General features: G+C 35.7%; 1 protein-coding gene and 1 long non-coding RNA gene across 2 annotated transcripts; one reads left to right on the plus strand and one right to left on the minus strand.

Moving 5' to 3' along the window:
- Positions 1-753: 753 nt before the first annotated feature.
- LOC128676736 (DNA-binding protein D-ETS-6-like) lies at positions 754-18,303 on the minus strand. The gene is made up of 6 exons (XM_053757034.2): positions 18,193-18,303; positions 14,725-14,867; positions 14,176-14,326; positions 4,535-4,644; positions 3,979-4,125; positions 754-3,254 (listed from the first exon to the last, which is right to left on the minus strand). Exons 1-6 carry the CDS (start codon positions 18,263-18,265, stop codon positions 3,075-3,077), a joined length of 804 nt encoding a protein of 267 aa, XP_053613009.1. The 5' UTR covers positions 18,266-18,303; the 3' UTR covers positions 754-3,074.
- On the plus strand, positions 13,585-18,249 carry LOC128676737 (uncharacterized). The gene is made up of 3 exons (XR_008405455.2): positions 13,585-13,716; positions 13,894-13,926; positions 18,170-18,249. It is a non-coding gene; the product is annotated as an uncharacterized LOC128676737 (long non-coding RNA).
- Positions 18,304-18,328: the final 25 nt, after the last annotated feature.

The raw sequence follows: 18,328 nt of genomic DNA on the forward strand, positions 1-18,328 counted from the left end.
AAAACGGTTGGCGAAAGCTGTTTACTCTGGCTGCGTGGGCGCATTATCTGTGACCACTTCCGGCGCCGCAAGGCCACTGCATTACAATATTCCAGATTTGTAGGCAAATTAATTTCGGCTATAGCAACTGTGTGGACGATAAGAAGTAATTCGAATTATATGGGAGACAGCAAGGAGATATTAGAAGTCACCAGCGTTGACATAGTTTTATCTGTCACTGTATGTAATGTGTTGGTCTATTTTTTATAGTAATTAAAAAAAACATTAATTTAAAACTACTCTTGTGTATCAAAGTAGTTACGCAGACATGAATCTTAGATATATGTATATTGGGGGATAATAAGTTAAGACAAAACGATATTAGGAAAAACCGCAGTGATATCTGCTACAGGAGTATGGCACACTGAAACGAGAGTCTGCTGCTTGCACGACAGACTACAGAGTAGGCTCATTATTTAGATGATTTAAATTGAGAATTAATAAGATTTTTACAAAATTGGCATTTTAATAGACATAAGCTTTATAGTTTTCGGAGTGCCAAAAAAATCATGACCGTGCAGTAAACCGTTGAAAATGCTTAATAAATCATAATAATGCATGTATACAACATTTCAGCTCAATCGGTTAAATATATCTGCTTCAAACTTACTTGCATTCCAACCGAGATCGGGATATAGCGATAATATTAAAAAGAGTGGACGAAATGAAGTAAATTGAACAATACGTAGTAGATAACTTATTTAATGTGAAATTGTTAACAAATTGCAAAATACAGCCATCATGAAACTCAGTAGTATAAAATGAAATTTAAAAAATATTTGTATTTTTAATACAACATAATTAAAAATAAGTCAAGTACTTATTTAGAAAACAACAAAAATAACAAGGAACATTACAAAAATAATTAACAAAATCTTCCTTAGGTACAATGCTCACGAGACCTTGGCCATATACTACTTTGTTAAACTATGTCCTAGAAAAAACAATAACATGGTAAGCCCTTCTGGCATGATACGAATTAGCACTGTTTAAATTAATTGCTTTCGGCATTTATAAACAGTGGTCGTACCAAAATAACAGTAGGTTGCAGTTTTTTTATAATGAATTTAAAGTATGATGTGAAAGTCTTTGTGAAGGTCTAATCATACATATAATAAAACTGTAAGTGTTTGTTCGCACATTTGTATAGGTTTCATCGCAATTATATTGCTTAGAACCCAAAATATTAATTAATGAGCGGACACACGAACTAAGGCGCGGGCAAAATCTAGTCTCTAAATAAATTCTCAGACTTTGATCTTGGATGTAATACTACATCTTCCTTACATTATTACTTCCAGTTTGTATCGCCATCTAAAAACCGAGGAATGCACACTAACAAGATGAATATATAGGTACCTACTAAGCTAAGCTGGTAATTATTATTTTTCTTATTTTTGTGACCTTTATGTGTCACCTACATAAACGTGGGGCGCTCGTTGATGTCGCCGCGTAGCACCAGTTCGTAGCAGTGTTCGTAGCAGAGTTCTTCCAGTATTGTGACGTTCCACGATAAAAGATACCTTATGGAGTAGACGTTTCATTTGCTCACTTTAGCCTAGCGGTCTGTTCCGGCTTCGCTTGAGTAAAACCCTAAACCTTCCTCCTGAATAACTGTATCTATTAAAAAACCCTCATCAAAATTCGTTGAGTAGTTTTAAAGATCTATTCTCGCTGTCTGTCTGTCTCTATTATATAGGGATATACAGACAGCGGAAAGCAAATTTGTTTTATTCTATGTAGGTAGGTACGTAGTGAGTGATGCGCTGCGCATAGCGACTGCTCTGTAAAAGGTACCTTTTCTCGAGGATCGTGACATTTCTTTGTGCACCTATTTCATTTCTATTGAAATACCTATTTCATTTCTATTTAAATAATTATAAAATTAAACTTATTTATTAATAGTATAATTCGTTATTATGCCTCACTAGCTTACAACTATTATGGTTTGTAATTTCTAATATAGACTGGCGGTAACTAGCACCGCGGGCGAATGTAATAAATGAAAATAAATGCTTAATAATAAACAGTAGTTAATTAATAAAGTTAAATTACAGTTTCATAATATTACATACATTACATATATTACATATATTTTGAAACTGTAATTTTATTTTATGGGTGGGTAACTGTACATTGCACAAATTTCAAGGGAGCCGATTTGGATTATGATAACGGGTTGATTCTCAAAATTTCAGGTTGATTTTCAGAAACTAACAAATACATATTTGTTAGTTTCTGAAAATCAACCTGATTTCATTCTAATTGCCTGATCAGCTGATCGGACTTTGTATGGAAAGTAGAATATTTATTTATTTTGTAAACTTTATTAACAATCGTTCCAAATAAAAACAGACTTAAAATTATTTATTGTTACTTGATTTTTTTTTTCATTATAATTTTTTTGGAAGTAATAGTATTTCCAGTACCGAACATATTGTGAAAATTTGAACAGTGGTTAGAAAAATACTTACCAGTATATATGGTTTATATTATACACTGAAACAATACATGAAAGTAAATTGTATTAATAGACATAATACTGTGGCTATACTCAAACAATATAAAATATACGCAAATAAATAGATACCTGTATAACGTTTGATGTCGTGTACTATTATTATATACTAGGCATATGTACATAAATAACTATAAATATGGTAAAATAATTTTTCAAAAAAAATTATCCTAGATACTTCCAAATCTCTCGTAGCAAATTATATAATACAGTTTTATACATAAAATTAAATTCCTAGTTTTAATACAAAAAACACACAATCACGACTGTTATGGTCGATTTAAAAATGGAAAAATTTTGTTGCCTTTGTTGATGCAATCCGACTTAAATATCTGTGTTGTAGTTTTAATACCTCTGTTGCTGCTACAGAAGCTGATGATAAAGACATACTTCATCATCAGCTTCTGTACTTTTCCCGGTAAACATTTCATGTACTTACATAATATATTTTGTGATTTACACGTTTTTGTCTGTCAATGTTTATTTTTAGTTAACACATCACACTAGCCTTAACCATTTATTGGTTTGCCGGTGGCATTTGGTCGTCAGTATGTCGGGGTTGCGAGGGAGGCTGAGGGGGTGAGGGGTAGGCCAGCGGGGCAGGGTAGGGCGCGTAGGGCGGCGCCTCGGCCTGCGCCTGGCACGCCGCGCGGAGTCCCGCCCAACTGAACCGGTACGCGTACCGTTTACCATGCACCTAATATAAGGAGAAATATTGCACATGATATCAAATAAATTAAAATAAAAAAAGAAAGGTTTTTTCGATTATTACTAGTCGTAAATATTTTTATATAAACTATTTCGACGACCTCGGTGGCGCAGTGGTAAAGTGCTTGCCTCTGAACCGAGAGGTCCCGGGTTCGATCCCCGGTCGGGTCATGATGGAAAATGATCTTTTTCTGATTGACCCGGGTCTTGGATGTTTATCTATATATGTATTTGTTATAAAATATAGTATCGTTGAGTTAGTATCCCATAACACAAGTCTCGAACTTACTTTGGGGCTAGCTCAATCTGTGTGATTTGTCCTAGTATATTTATATTTATATTTATTTATTTATTTTTTTTCATTGTTTTAAACAAAAGAGGCATCTGTTTTTTTTTTTATTTGCATTGTAAAAATTTCAACAAGCACTGAGTATTTTTTTGTTACGAACTTATATCGTCAGCAAGCTAGATTAAAAAATTACCTACTTCCGCTTAACCGCTAATTACGATATGTAGTTGAATTGAAATCTCGTGACTACAGTCCCGATGCCAATGAATTTATGTAACATGCGCAAGGAGAGGGAACTCCACAGTTGCTAACTGCATTGCAGATTTTTAATTTTTGTCACGTACACACCCTGTATTTTTCCCAATTGATTCCCGAAAAGCGGACTTTTTGGACCTCAGAGTGGATGTTGTTTAAGGTTACTGACCTTGCTCATTATGTTCTTATCATAGTAGTAGCGCAGCGCTCGCGACAGTTTGTCGTAGTTCATGTTGGGCTTCTGTTTCCGCCGGCCCCAGCGGCGCGCCACCTCGTCCGGGTCCGACAGACGGAACTCGCCTTCACCTGGTGGGCCCTGGGGATTACAACAACATGGCTTTATCTTACTCTCATGCCGTTTTCCCGCGATAAAGCGTCAGAGTCCAGGTTCCGCTTTTCTCCTTTTTCTCCTCTACTCGTACGGTTTTCGGCATTCTTAGTTATCAGATCATTTTCACGCATATAATGCTTGGCAGGTCTGTCCCTTCTGCCCAGACATTTGTTCTTTTAATTTGCTAGTACTCAAAATGTTGCCGTACCAGCGAAGACACTACTCCTGAAGATCGAATCGGCAATAAATATGAGAGCTCATCGGTTAGTATATGGTTCACTTCATTGATAATCTGCCCATATAAAACAGCAGTTATCTCACTGCCTTTGTACGTTAGGCCATGAGGAAAATATGGAATCTATTCATCACTAGAAGAAATGTAGATGATTGTTACCTCCCAGCAGATGCCTGGCGCTCCGCTGGCCAGCTCGTCCAGAAGGAACTGCCACAGCTGCACCTGTCCCCCGCCACCGCGCGCACATCCGCTCACGCCTGCATACGACTCTGTCAATACGAAAACAGTGATATCATACTAATATTATAAATGCGAAAGTTTGTGAGGATCTGGGTGTATGTATGTTACTCTTTTACGAAATCTACTGGACGGATTGTTATGAAATTTGGTACACGGATAGAATAACCTGGAATAACACGTAGGGTATATTTTATCCAAAAATTCCCACGGGAACGAAGCACCACGGCGTAACGAGTATGAACATAAGTGGGAAGGATTACGAACTAACTCCTGGTTTCTCGTCCATAATTCCTTAATGACTACCTACCAGGCTTAATGTAGGAGACAGATTCAATAAAATTTTAATTTTATGCTAATAAACACAATTATACTAAATTGCAACTTAATGAAAAAAAGAAATCTATGTATTTCAATGTACAGAAAAATAAACCAAAACCATGTAAATGCAATCACACCACACCACCGTAAGTATCTCTTAGTCACATAGATAGAATCTTGTTTATTATACTGATTCATTATCATTTAAACACCTACGCAACGTAACATCTTATAGTTTCATTTTCAATCCTATAATCACCGTTTTTGTAATCTCTCTAGTGTCAAAAGTGTCGCAAGATTATGACCACTTTGGCTGTTGCAGTCCTCGATCAAATACAAAACCTGCTGGAACTATAAGCTATAAGGATCTGCTATTTTTCATTTTTTTTTATATTTACATCAGTTGAATCAACGATTTAGCTACATGTAATTATCTACTATCTAGACTCTGACCGTGGTACAGGTGATGCAAGCGTCGATGGTCGAGCGGGCCCAGCCAAAGCATAGCCGTCCCGGGCCCCACGTCGCACCACTCTCGGACCATGGCATCACACTATACCACTGTACCTCATATATATAGATACTACACTGTATCACAATATGTTGTCGCACCAAATCACTTAAATCACAAAACAAGCTGAACTGTTCTTTATTACAGAAAGCTATATAATATATTACGGCAGTTTTCTATTATTACAAGTGACATCTTTCTATATCTATGTATGTCACTTCATCACTTCATAAAACAAAAAGACTTTATAAAACCAATCACTTCACTACACAAAAAATTAAATGCACCGGAAATACGGGCGGATGCGGCACCGGAAGCTGCGAGTATGCCGGAAACGAGGTGGGCGGGCGGCGCCCTGTGACGAGTTTCGAGAATGTGCTTCCAGGTTTATAGCTCTCTTTATTTATTGAATTAATCAAAATGATTCCATGTTTTCAATCTGAGAAATTCTTAAAGTTAGGCGCAACATTTGAATTCCTACCAGTCTACGAAAAAAATTATTTAGATAAATATTTTTATCTAAATTATTGGATATACCCAAGTTAGTAGCTAAGCTATTACTATAACTATTAACTGAGTATGCGTTGTTAGTATAGCTACTTTTATAATACGCCGAGTAGATAGGATATAAATCTTTATTTTCAACAGAAATATGAATTTTATAATGTACTTAATAACGAAAATAAGACAAGAACCTACAATTTTAATTAACTACAATTAAATAAAAAATAAAACAGTTCCTTACATCTTATAAAAAAGTCCCTCTGTTGCATCTGTTTGTAACGAGATAGACTCAAAAACTACCTGACAGATTTTTGTACGGTTTTCATCAATAGATATTTTGATTCCTTAGGAGGGTTTAGGAGTATATTTTTTATGTTTTTTCACGAATGAGCCGAATGTTAACTATAAATAAATGTCTCGGTCTTGTCCAATTGAGCAGAAACAAAAAAAAAATAGTAAAAAGTACAAGCTTAATAATTCAGATTTATACAGTCCTTAAGTGCACACTTTTTAATTAATTTCCAAACCAAATGACGTCTCTATAATTTCCTAAGTTACAAAAACTCCAAATATTTAGCTAAAGATGGAAAACATCACCGTGATTCAATGTCAATGAAAGACATCGTACATCACTGTCCACAATGCAATAAAATAAAGAGTTCTGAAGGGTGCCTTAGCAGTGATCCCCCGGAGCTTAGCCCGGGCGGGAGGCCGATAGCACGCTGTGCGCTTAACCCCGTCCACGGTCAAATCCGTTTTATTGCACACACACGCTAAGGCATACATTATTGCTTTTATTTCAATTTGAGAGGGACTTTGGCCTTCTGTCTGGGAAACATAATTACCGTTAGATGAAAACACAAATCACACAAAAGTAGATTTTTTAAAATTTTATTTTAATGTTTTAGATAGTTTTACTAGATTTTATTTAATAAATAATTTATTCAAATTGATTAACTTATTGAATCTGTTTGTTTTCATATAATGATACGTAGGTATGCGTTTGATTACATCAAAGCTTCACCAAGCCCGTGCATATTTTATTTCAAGTCCAAATACTAAAATAGATCAATAAGCCGCCGATAAGCATGTAAGTGACCTCTAAGATGGCTGCCATATTTCCTGGCGCGGAAATCCCAGTTAACCTCTGTCAAGGCGAGTACGAAATTAATGTGCCCCGCCGACTAACCTCCACTTGGTTAGTCTTATTCTTGGAAAAATAGCGAGTGCCACAATTCTGATGCGGTAGCGTGTCTTAGGCAATGTAACTATTTATCTTAATACTAACTGAGTCTCCTATAATATAATAATAGTACCTGTAACTAGGTAGTTACAGGTATTGTACTGATTATGATAAACACATATTGACATTGTTATGACACAATGATCGTGTAAAATTCGCCCAAAGACATCTGACATGATTTGATGACTATCACCAAAATCATCGTCAATAAGAAAACCAGTAGTCATATGTTACGGCTAAACACCGAAGCTAAATGGTTAAAAACTAGACCTAGATGTAGCCTGTCTCAGTTGGCTACACGCACACATACGTGTAGCCTGCTTGTGTTACTTTTTGACTCAACGAAAGAGTTTACTAGTGTGCAGTCTAGGAGATTTCTTCACGAAGCTTTGATTATAATTTATACCTATTTAGAAAGTAGGCTATAGGTTATCTGCATCCCGAAATCCCATATGTCTATAATAGGCATGTTATGTATAGGCATGTATGTTGGCTAAGTTTGTAAACTAGTATTTTATTTTTTATTAAAGCGAACGATCCCTGCATATGGTCATATTTTTATCATTTTTTTAATAGCAAAAATTAAAAGGTGACACTTTTGTTCAAGTTGCTTAAATTATCTAATGATCGTAAAGGCAAGGAATATAAACCGCATCAGCTTTTCCCACGTGCCACCAGCAGTTTCCAAGTAAGTAGCAATCGTAGGAGGGCCGAGGCGGGGCCTCCGCGAGGAGGGGCCGCGCCCGGAGCCGCCCGATAGCCAGCTATAGCTTTGCATCTTAGATATATACAGCTTTATATCTGATATGGTGTCGTCAGCAGTTATTAACAAATATAGAAAAAAGTATGTTCAATATAGAACGAAATGGGGGCTGGGACTAACTGTCTATATTGTATTTAACTTTTGCCTGCGTAGCCTCGTCCAGGTATTATTCCCAAGGGAACAGTATATTTTATTTTTCTGCGATGAACCTTATCTCTTTCTCCGTACTCCTAAAGAACTAGGTAGGCATAGATACTTACTTTTGGACCTATGTGAAATTTCAAAAAATTTACATAATGGAAAAGGTAACAAACAAACTTTCGCAAACCTAATTATCATACTTTTATTAATTGATTACGTTTATATTTAAAAAAACATAGTATGGGCTTTCACAAAGATGAAACTATTCGTACAACACCATAAGATCGTTAACGCAGATGTAATACAACAGATCTTTATCATAGAAGGAAAAATAGGGCCAATTTCTGTCTGTAACAGATTTGCGAAATCAACATCCTGAAAGTCCATGTGGCTCGTCTCTCACAGTCCGGCCCATTGACCGCTTCCCACATTCCAATCTATGATTCAGTGGCTCACAACGCGGGTCCGTGTGAACGAGAAAGCGTGGAATCTGGCCTTTCGAGATGAAGACCACTTGCCCACACACAACCTGTATGTAAGTTCGATCAAAATTCCGCAAGGTGTACTCATATTATTTCTCCATATGTTTTAGGTTTTATCATTTCAGCAGTGAAGTATTTGCATATTTTTTTAGGGACAAACGACATGTCTCGAATTATTGAGTTGGCACGAAAGTAAATTCGAGACTTGTTGTTATGGTATACCAACTCAACGATAGTGTATGTAGATTTAAAAGATATTTTCCATTTTTGACCTGTCCGTGTATCGAAGACAACATGACGCTAATTAAGCCACTGAGATCGTAAAATGTCATGAACAAAATCACATATTAGACCTTAGCTCTTAAATAGGAAGAAGTAGGGGTTAGAAGCTTTACGACTACATCTCAATACGACTAGGTAGACAAATAGATTAGTCTAACAAAGGTCTAGCTGTTGCTGTTAGACTATTATATTACGAATTGAGATTTAGTCTTTGTTTAGAACCTTAGTAACCTTTTTCTATTTATTTATTTATTTATTTTATTTTATTTTATTTAAAAGGCACACAAACAGATTACAGACAATGAAGTACAGAATATTGACTTAACAATAATTATCAAACTAATCTATAATCCAATAAAGTGTACACAGAAGAACAAAATAAATTTCGTGTAAGCAAGCCTAAATCTATACAGTAGAATAAATTGATATTATATAAGTAAAGACGTATAAACAATACATACGCATAAAAGATACATATATATCTATAAATATATAATACAAAAAACAGAAAGATCATGACAATCACATATTCAATGCTATGTTTAAAGATTTTTAAACTGAGATAGACTAGGGTTAAAAATGTCAAGATCTTTTTTTCTTCCTTTTCGAGCGAGTAAATAGGGTAGATGACTATTTATTTTTATTCTGGTGACTATTTGAAGGCCCATATAGGTATTATTAGAAACACCAGTGGAAATTACTTTGACAATGCTTTCAAAGATATAATAAAAATAAAAAACGTGTTGCACTCCGGGAGTGCGGGCAGAAGTGAAAACTTGAATATTATACAATAGAATACGTTGTGCACTTTTGACGTCTTACGAATTTTCGATCAGGGTCACGTGTCCTGACGCGAGATAAACATTTTTACCCATCACAAAAAGTGCACAACGCCACTAAAGAAGTTTTCACTTCAAAAATCACAAATTTTTGGACTCGTCCAAACGCTTCATTCCTTCGCTTCCCGATTGATCTTAGCGAAAAAGCTATGTTCGACAGGTACCTTAAATATTGCGTTTATGTTGATGATTTCAAAAGTTGTTTCTAACTATTAAATTTTTTTACTTGATAAGGCGGTGGCTAAGATGATAATCTAGGCTGGGCCCTGGTGGCGCCTTATGATTGGTTCGCACGTCTGCGCAGGCGCCGACCACAGTGCCAGTCTACTTAAATTAAATGTTATATATAGCAATTCGCCGAATTTTGTCTCAAAATGGCTGCAAGTCATTTTTGGGACTTTATTTTTTATTGCTTTACATTTGGTTACCATGCTTATACTTAGATACGCTAGTTTTTTTACAGATACCCAACTTGTTTTGAACGTAAAATTCAATCCCTCATTTATGCCCAATTTATTTCCAAATTGGAGTCAAAAATAGACTTGACAGTGGAATTTACTTGTGAAGTTTAATTGTGAAGTAAACAATGTGTCATCGTTGTTTAAAAAAACAAACAAAATTAAATTTAAACTTAATAAAGTGAAATTAACAATAGAACTTTCAATACACTCTGATTCATAGTTCCCAAAACGCATAAATTCTTAACATTGACAATTCGAAGAGTAACTTATTAACGCAACATAAAAAATTGTCCATATTAAATTTTTTAAAATATTATTTTTCACTAACACTACTTAAATCAACAAAAAGTGAATTACAAGAATAATGTGTAATTGCTACAAGTCGTACTGTCCGGTACCCAAGTAGTTAGGTAATAATTTAATTAAAAACCTTTGAACCGGGTACTGTCCAGGGTGGTTCGCATCACACTGGCCGCATTTCCTCTGTATTATATAATTACCTACAAAGAGGAAATGCGGCCTCTTTGTAGTGGATAGGATGACGATAAAAGATTCGTCTATAAGTTCATATCTTAAAGACGCATCTTTTATCGTCATCCTATCCATATCCTATTCGGGCAAGGCACAGGGTTTTCGTGGTGCCAAGGCGCGAGGGCGGTATTTGCAATTCAATGAGTGGGATGTTAGCAGGGGTTGCGAACTGCGCCATCCCTCTCTTGGGATCAAGGTGTCATAACATTGATGCTGGGATTTCGGGGCGCTTCACTTATTACCATTTTACATTCACTTTGTATTCGTTTGCCGGCGAAACACAAAAGGCTACTTGTGATCTTCGTGAAGTTAATAGAATATTATAATCTGCGTAAGCTATGTTTACGACATGATAAGTATAAATATGATGTAAATATGCATTAACGCAATATATAAATAACTAAACAAAGTGTTACTTTCTTAATATGTGTTATTGTTGTAAATACCCAGTAACAAATAAATATGAAATGACAAATATTTTTGTACACATTCCAAATACTTTGAGTTTCATTCATCGGCCTGAAATTTATCTGCCAAGAATTTTAAAAATGTATTCTCGGTAACAACAATGACAAACTATACGAATATTTATTATAATGAGTGTGATCCGTGAACTCTCCCACGATGTTTATAATGCCAAGTTTCCATTAGCTGTCTGTAGGGTACAAGTTCAGTAAGTAGTGCATAAATGTTCACTTTTAAGGTTAAGTAAATATAAGTAAGTATTCTACATTACTATATTATTTTCGTACCTAAAGTACCTATCCATCTTTTGCCTATCTCTGACTATATTTTTCAGAAACGAGTAGACATTTGAGGTTAATATGTAAATCAGTCTGTGAGTAAACTAGACTCAGTTGTAACTACTTGACTGTCTGTTACTAAGTAAATTACGAAGTAAGTGAATTTAGATCAAAATCCGCACTTCCTTTATATGTTTCGTGATTCATATTGAGTAACAAATTCTGAGCTAAGGTCGTGTAAACTTGGCATAAGTATGATGGGGCATTCCTATTGCCATGCCGTTGCCGCATGGCGCAATGTCGACACGCGGCGCCAAATTCGCGAGTTACTCACTCCAAATTACTTTTCTGCGGTCAACATTTTTTGCGGAACAACTGTGTACTCTATCTCTCAGACTTAAGATCGCTGGATGCTGGCAGCTCACCCAGTAGAATCGGAACCTATGACTAATATTTCCGACAAAATATTGAATCACTTCCGCGATCTATTTAGGTACCTACATTTTGATAGCTGAACTGAAACCTAAAATTGCGAATATGACTCACTGTCATTACTAGCTATCTACTCAGTGTCTATATACGATAAGAACACAGATATAAAAAACATTACAATGAAGGATAAGAATAAGATTTGTATACAAGATTATCTAGTGCAAAATTCTGTTGAATACCAAAATCGTGATTGTAAAAGTGTACGAAATTAACTGGAAATCTGACTTACATAATAAATTATGATAAGTATAGCATCTTATCTGATGATTTTCTATTTTAAATTATATCACTCAGTAATCCGAACTAGTCATACGCATACTGAAACATCAGAAAAAGGAAATTAATTTCTTACTTCTGTTTATCATGCCAAAACTAAAATCACAACATAAAAAAAAATCGGAGCTTGCAGAATGGAACATTTACTTTCATAAAGAATTAAATTAAGACCTATTTAGTTTATGTCAAATATCTTTTTCAAACGAGCTTTTGTTATTGTCAGAGAGATCATGTTGTATGCAACATGTAACAAAAAAAGATCATGTCCGTGAGAGGACCATTGAGGAGTTCCCTCGTCGGGAGCAGTTCTCCTTTACCATGATAATGCGTTGTCATCCGAACTTAACGTGTGTACAAAATTTCAGCTCAATTGGGCGAAGATATCTGCTTCAAATTTGATTTGATTTGACAAAAATGTATGATTATATTGATCGTTGCCATTTATACTGCCATTATACTGATGTTAATCCATTTAGATATGTGCATATATATACGTTTGTGTGGGACAGCTACAATCTATTGTAGCTAATGTATTTATTCCAAATGCAACTCCATTATTGGGGTAATATCCTCGAATAAGAAGTCCTCCTGGGACTAGGGCATAACACTGTGACCAGTTTATCTTAATGAGCCTTGCCTGTGATAAGGGTCATCGTTGAATTGATTCAATCAGAGATTTACTGAGCTATGCTTTGTGGTCTTGAATAAAATATTAGACTTGCAAGATTAGCCAATTTAAGTACTTCCGCATATTTTTTGTAATTTTCTTAAATAAAATAAACACATACTTATTTTTTTTAATACATACCTATAAAGTAAATTCTACTTAGTAATATACCTATTTCAGTAAAAAGTATGTATAAACTACTACTATTATGAGCAAATTTATAACAATTTAAGGCTCTCCACTCCACTATGCTCTAAGAATTACTTAACAATTTGCGTAACAGCCTAGGGCATTGCCGAAAGGAGGCACGTTTGGAGATAGTAGATGCAATGTGGCAATCAAGATGATTTCCGATTTCCGAGAAGTGTAGTGAGTCAGGTAGGTCCGTGTTACGGTGAGATGAATGGAGCTAGTGCCCGCGGCTACACTGCTGACTCATCGCGGTTTGCTCTCCATTCATAAGTTTTTACCGCCAACCACTATTACTACATTCCACGCTAGATGGCGCTATATTCTGTCAGTTTTATATTATTGATTGAAAATTGGTTCTTTTTATAAAAAAACAGGCAGCCATTTAGATATTTTGTCTACTTACCTATTGATAAAATGGAAGAAAATCGAAATGGGCAACAAGGTGATCTTAAATCGAAAATAGTAAAAATTTATTGAATGAAAATGGCTATTTGGTTGGGTAAAAAAACAAAACGCATTCGTGACAGTGGAGCCAACAAAACCTCTCTCTTATTTTAGTTAGTGTCGTGTTGTATACAGAGAATCTCAGGAAACTTGATTCATGGATCAACTACTTGAAGATGGAACTTCCTGCCGTTAGTCTTTTCCCATTTCAGGTAAAGTATTCCACTTGGAGAAGGAGTTTGTCCCATTGCATTCAGTAAGCCTTAGTTATGGTTGTGGCACTCGTGGGTGTCACACCGCTCCATGTGGGTTTAACATCACCTCGTTCCACATTATGATCGAAGTCCTTATCACGTTTTTGAGCATTCTTCATTGCATCATCTTTCCAGGATTCCAAAGGAGTTGCCAGTGTAAATTTTATGGTAAGTTCTTAAGAATTTTGTTTAATGCAGTGCTTACAGTCCTCTCGGCACGGTCTCCTTGAAAGGGGTCTGCATTTCCACGGGCTTGCCACTGCGGTGTTCCGTGACGAAGTAATTACTCCAGTAGTTGTTCTATCCATCGTGCAACTTGACCTTCTGGGTTTTAAATGCTCCTGTACTGGCATGTAGCACTACATCACTAATAAGGATATAGAAAACGAAATTTTGATAGAAAAAAGTAAAACTCACGCATGTCGGTTAGCGAGGCAGCCGTAGAGGGCCGGGCTTCGCTTTGGTGCTCGGGCAGGGGCGGCGGTGGGGGGCGCCCCCTTGTTCTAGCATGTTCGTGCTCCAGGAATGTGCTGAATGTACGAGCTGCCTTCTCATCCCCTTCGCACACCTGTCACAATCGTCATTTCTAAATTATAAATAAGTAATATACTTTGTTAACTATCTAAATTACATAATTGGTGTTATACCTTGGAATTGGTGTTATACCTATAACACCAATTCTTGTAACCATGGTTAGCAAGGCCTGTGTGTTTTCCATTTAAACTTTCATTTTCATACCCAATTTTTAACCATTAGTCAGTAGTCATATTTTTACTTGAGTTATTCAAGTGTCTCCAACGAATTTAATTTAAAAAATAACTAGACTAGGCTCTTTATTTTCTCCCGATTAAACTTCATCAAAATTGGTCTAGCCATATAGCTTTGAGCACTTTGAATTGTACTGTTAAATTGTTAGATTGAAGATTTTTTTATTAATCCCAAGAAAAAAATTTAAATACCAAATACCTCGAGCCATTGCTGGTGTGTGAGAAGAAGCAGTTGCTGGCCGGTAGAAGGCAGGAGATGCGCACGCGCCGCTCGTACCCCGAATGTTGAGGACATCCAGCGCAGCCATCGGCGCACGTCGCTGTGCTGCCATTTCTCCGGATCTGTAAATACATTACATTTACAAGTCTGAGAAACACAGAAGGGAAATACTTAAATAAAAATAACATGGCCAACCTTGCGGCCCTATGAGGAATGCGGGTCTGTTGCCCTTATACCACCTACCTACCTGTAAAGTGCCGTGCCCTACTCTGCACGGAACTGTGTGTCACAACCATTACGTCTATTAATCGACCCACCGTGCTAACTGACCAACCACAATTTACTCTAAACAATGGATCTCATCACATGGATAGTCATAATCACAGAACACGGCACGCGATTCACACGGCGACTTTAATTTACTTTATATGATTAATTAATTATTAGTGATTGTTTTTTTATCTGTAGGTACTTATTGAAAAGGGTTTTTGTCAGTGATGAGTGATTTACAATTTTCTCTCCGCGTCAAGTAAATTAAGTTTCGTGTTAATTACACTTACCAACCCCAATTTTAGGGTTCCGATACATCTAGGTAAAAACTGATCCCTTATAGAATCGCATTGTTGTCCGTCTGTCAGTCTGTCAAGACCTTTTACTCAAAAATGAGTACGCGTATGAATAATGAAATTTGACAAAAAAGTAGGCCTATCAACGCAGATACACGAATAAATCCGAAAGTTAGTTAATTATAGTGCGATCAAAAAACCTAAGTACGTAGAGTACTTAGGTACTTTGTTAGTAAAAAAATATAAAACTTCCCATTTTAAGTTTCACCACGCGCAGTAAGCCTTCGCTGGCGTGTGTTTTTTAAATTAAATAAATATATTTTATTAACTTTTTTGTAACGTTAATCTATTTTATAACTTACAAATTTGTACGGAACCTTCGGTACTCGAGTCCAATTCGCACTTGACCGTTTTATTAATTCTAATAAAAAACTGAATTCAAAATTTAAGAAACTCCCCACTCCGAAGTTCAAGTCCGTCATCTCAAATTCGAAAAAAAAAACATTTTCCAAACTTAGCTAAAAAACTCTTGATTAAATTCTGTTTCAAATAAAAAATATCAGATCAAAATCAGTTCAACCATTCGGCTGCTATGATGCCACAGATATACACATACACAGAAATTCCTCCTTCTGTCGTCGGGGGTTAAAAATGCGAACTAGAGAACATCGTAACAAACAGACACGTCATCAAATCTGGAATTTTGGATCAATAGGTAGGTACAAAAAATAATAAATACCTATTACTGCATAATCGGGTCTCTATAATTCTCTGTATCTAAATTTATCAGTCTATCACGTATTATCGTATCACCATAATCCTACTGTTCTACTAATATTATAAACCAGCTGCGCCCCGGGGCTTCGCTCCGTGGGAATTTCAGGACCAAAAGTAGCCTAGTATGTATTATTCCAGGCTATATTCTACCCCATTATTGTACCAGTGTACCACAAATTTCATAACAATATAGGTAACCTCACAACCTTTCGCATTTAAGTATAATAAATAAAATGAGTAACGAAAAATAAAATATCACTACAAATTAAGTAGTTACTAGGGAGTGGGTAAGAACTTTTATTTTTCATATCTCATAACCTGAAAGTACCAAATAACGGGTGGATGATGCGGAATCTTGCCCTCCTATATCGGTAAAAACATAGGGAAAATTAAAAAGCATTTTTTTTCCTTATGTTTTTTCCGATCCGATTTTTGTTTAATTTCTCTATGTTTTTTTCCTTTCCTCCCGACGACGGCGGTGGAGTAATATCATTACATAATATAAAACAAAGTCCTCAACCGCGTCTGTTTGTCTGTTCGCGATAAACTCAAAAACAATTGCGCGGATTTTCATGTAGTTTTCACCAATAGTGTGATTCTTGAGGAAGGTAAGAACATAATAAATTAGATGTATAATTTATTATGTTCTTACCCGAGCGAAGCTGGGACGGGCCGCTAGTGAATTTAAAAAATAGAATTTTGCCTCGAAATATACCTAGGTAGGTACACTTTTTCAATGGTTGATGGTTATCAATTCCAACTCGGATTTTGGGCGGTATATAGCCCAGATCTACCTCTTACGGGAATTGATTTCCCTCGATCTTTGTCTAAAAATCTTCTATTACGACTATATGTAATACAAAGTTATAGATTTGAGGCAGATAGGTCCTACAATAAAGCTCCAATCTAAGTATTTTTTTTTAACATTTACTTGAATTGAAAAGTCGAATGTAAGCAAAATCGTTATTAGTTTCAGAGTTTTTAAATATTTAACGGTACTGTTAACGGTTTCAATATCAGATTTCATCATGGAAAAAAATAATTATAGTTAGGTTCTTACTGTATTCACAGATTATATAATAGCACTTCTAGTACTCAGTCTAGGTAATTAATCATAACCTACAAATTTTTACCACCACGGAACTGTGGCGGAACTGAGAAGGTGTTTGCGTTTGCACTTTTAAATTTTCCCATTATAATCTATTTTTCTATGTACATGCAATCTGTTTATGAAAAATTGTCAATGAAAAGTGTACCTACCTCCTACGTTTAGGCCTACACGTGAATAAAAGATAGAATATCTCGTTATAAAATCTTACGTTGTTTTTAGGGGTTGTATAGTTTTTTTTGTCAAGTAGGTACTTACTTAGTTTTATTTGTTTACATTAAAATTAAAAATTGCGAAATGTGCCTTATAACATTATGTACTCACTTAGTTAATTTAATATAAAAACTTAAAACAATCAAGTACCTAATATGAAATTAAAATCATAGAATTAGGTAGGTACTCCGTATAGTACTTACTACATATATGATTGGTCGACTTAACGCATTCGAAACTATTGTTTTATTTTTTTAACAACGTAAATTAGAATATTTTTTTAAAGTTTGTTGTCAGAACCCATTTGTTTTCCCTTAATATTTTTGTCATGCCAGTTCTATTCTTTGATCTAAAAGAAGATTGTTTTGTTTTTTATTGGTCCAGATTTCCCGAATGAGCCAGATTGTAATCTCCGTTAGTTATCGATGACTTAATAATAGTTTCGTGTACACTTTTAATTTCTATTGATAGATAAAACTCTTTTCGCCTTTCATCTGTACCAAGCTACCTACCTACTTAAGCATATAGAAACAGACATCCGGAAAGGACAAAATATATCCATGATATAGGTACTTTTCTCATCAGTAACTAAGGATAACCAGTTAATCACCGCATCCAGAAAAGCGTTCACTGTAACACTAACTAAAACACTGCTTTCACACTTTTAAACACAGAACACCGCAGAAATAAACACTGATAGACCTAGTATATCTTCCTAATTTTCTAGATTTTTACAAAATCTCCCACATTTATGGTACAGTCAACAAGAATCGAAGATATTACCCGTGGGAACGCACTCGTCCGCGGAGTCGTCAGGGTCGGACCCAGCCGATGGCGTCGCCAGGTCCGCATCCATGCAGGCATTGCGAGGCGCCAGTTTGTTATGGTGCTCAGGCCGCGACTCCAGCACTAGGGCTCG

This window comes from Plodia interpunctella, chromosome 16 (genome assembly GCF_027563975.2).
Source record: "Plodia interpunctella isolate USDA-ARS_2022_Savannah chromosome 16, ilPloInte3.2, whole genome shotgun sequence".
Lineage (NCBI taxonomy): Eukaryota > Metazoa > Arthropoda > Insecta > Lepidoptera > Pyralidae > Plodia > Plodia interpunctella.

What these genes read in the sequence shown, in the direction of transcription:
- LOC128676736 (XM_053757034.2), bottom strand. Translation starts at nt 18,265, where the DNA reads ATGGATGCGGACCTGGCGACGCCATCGGCTGGGTCCGACCCTGACGAC. An exon ending in GGACGAGTGCGTTCCCACGG is followed by an intron (nt 14,868 to 18,192) that starts GTAATATCTTCG and finishes ATGTATTTACAG; the next exon opens with ATCCGGAGAAATGGCAGCAC. An exon ending in TGCCTCGCTAACCGACATGC is followed by an intron (nt 4,645 to 14,175) that starts GTGAGTTTTACT and finishes TCGTATTGACAG; the next exon opens with AGTCGTATGCAGGCGTGAGC.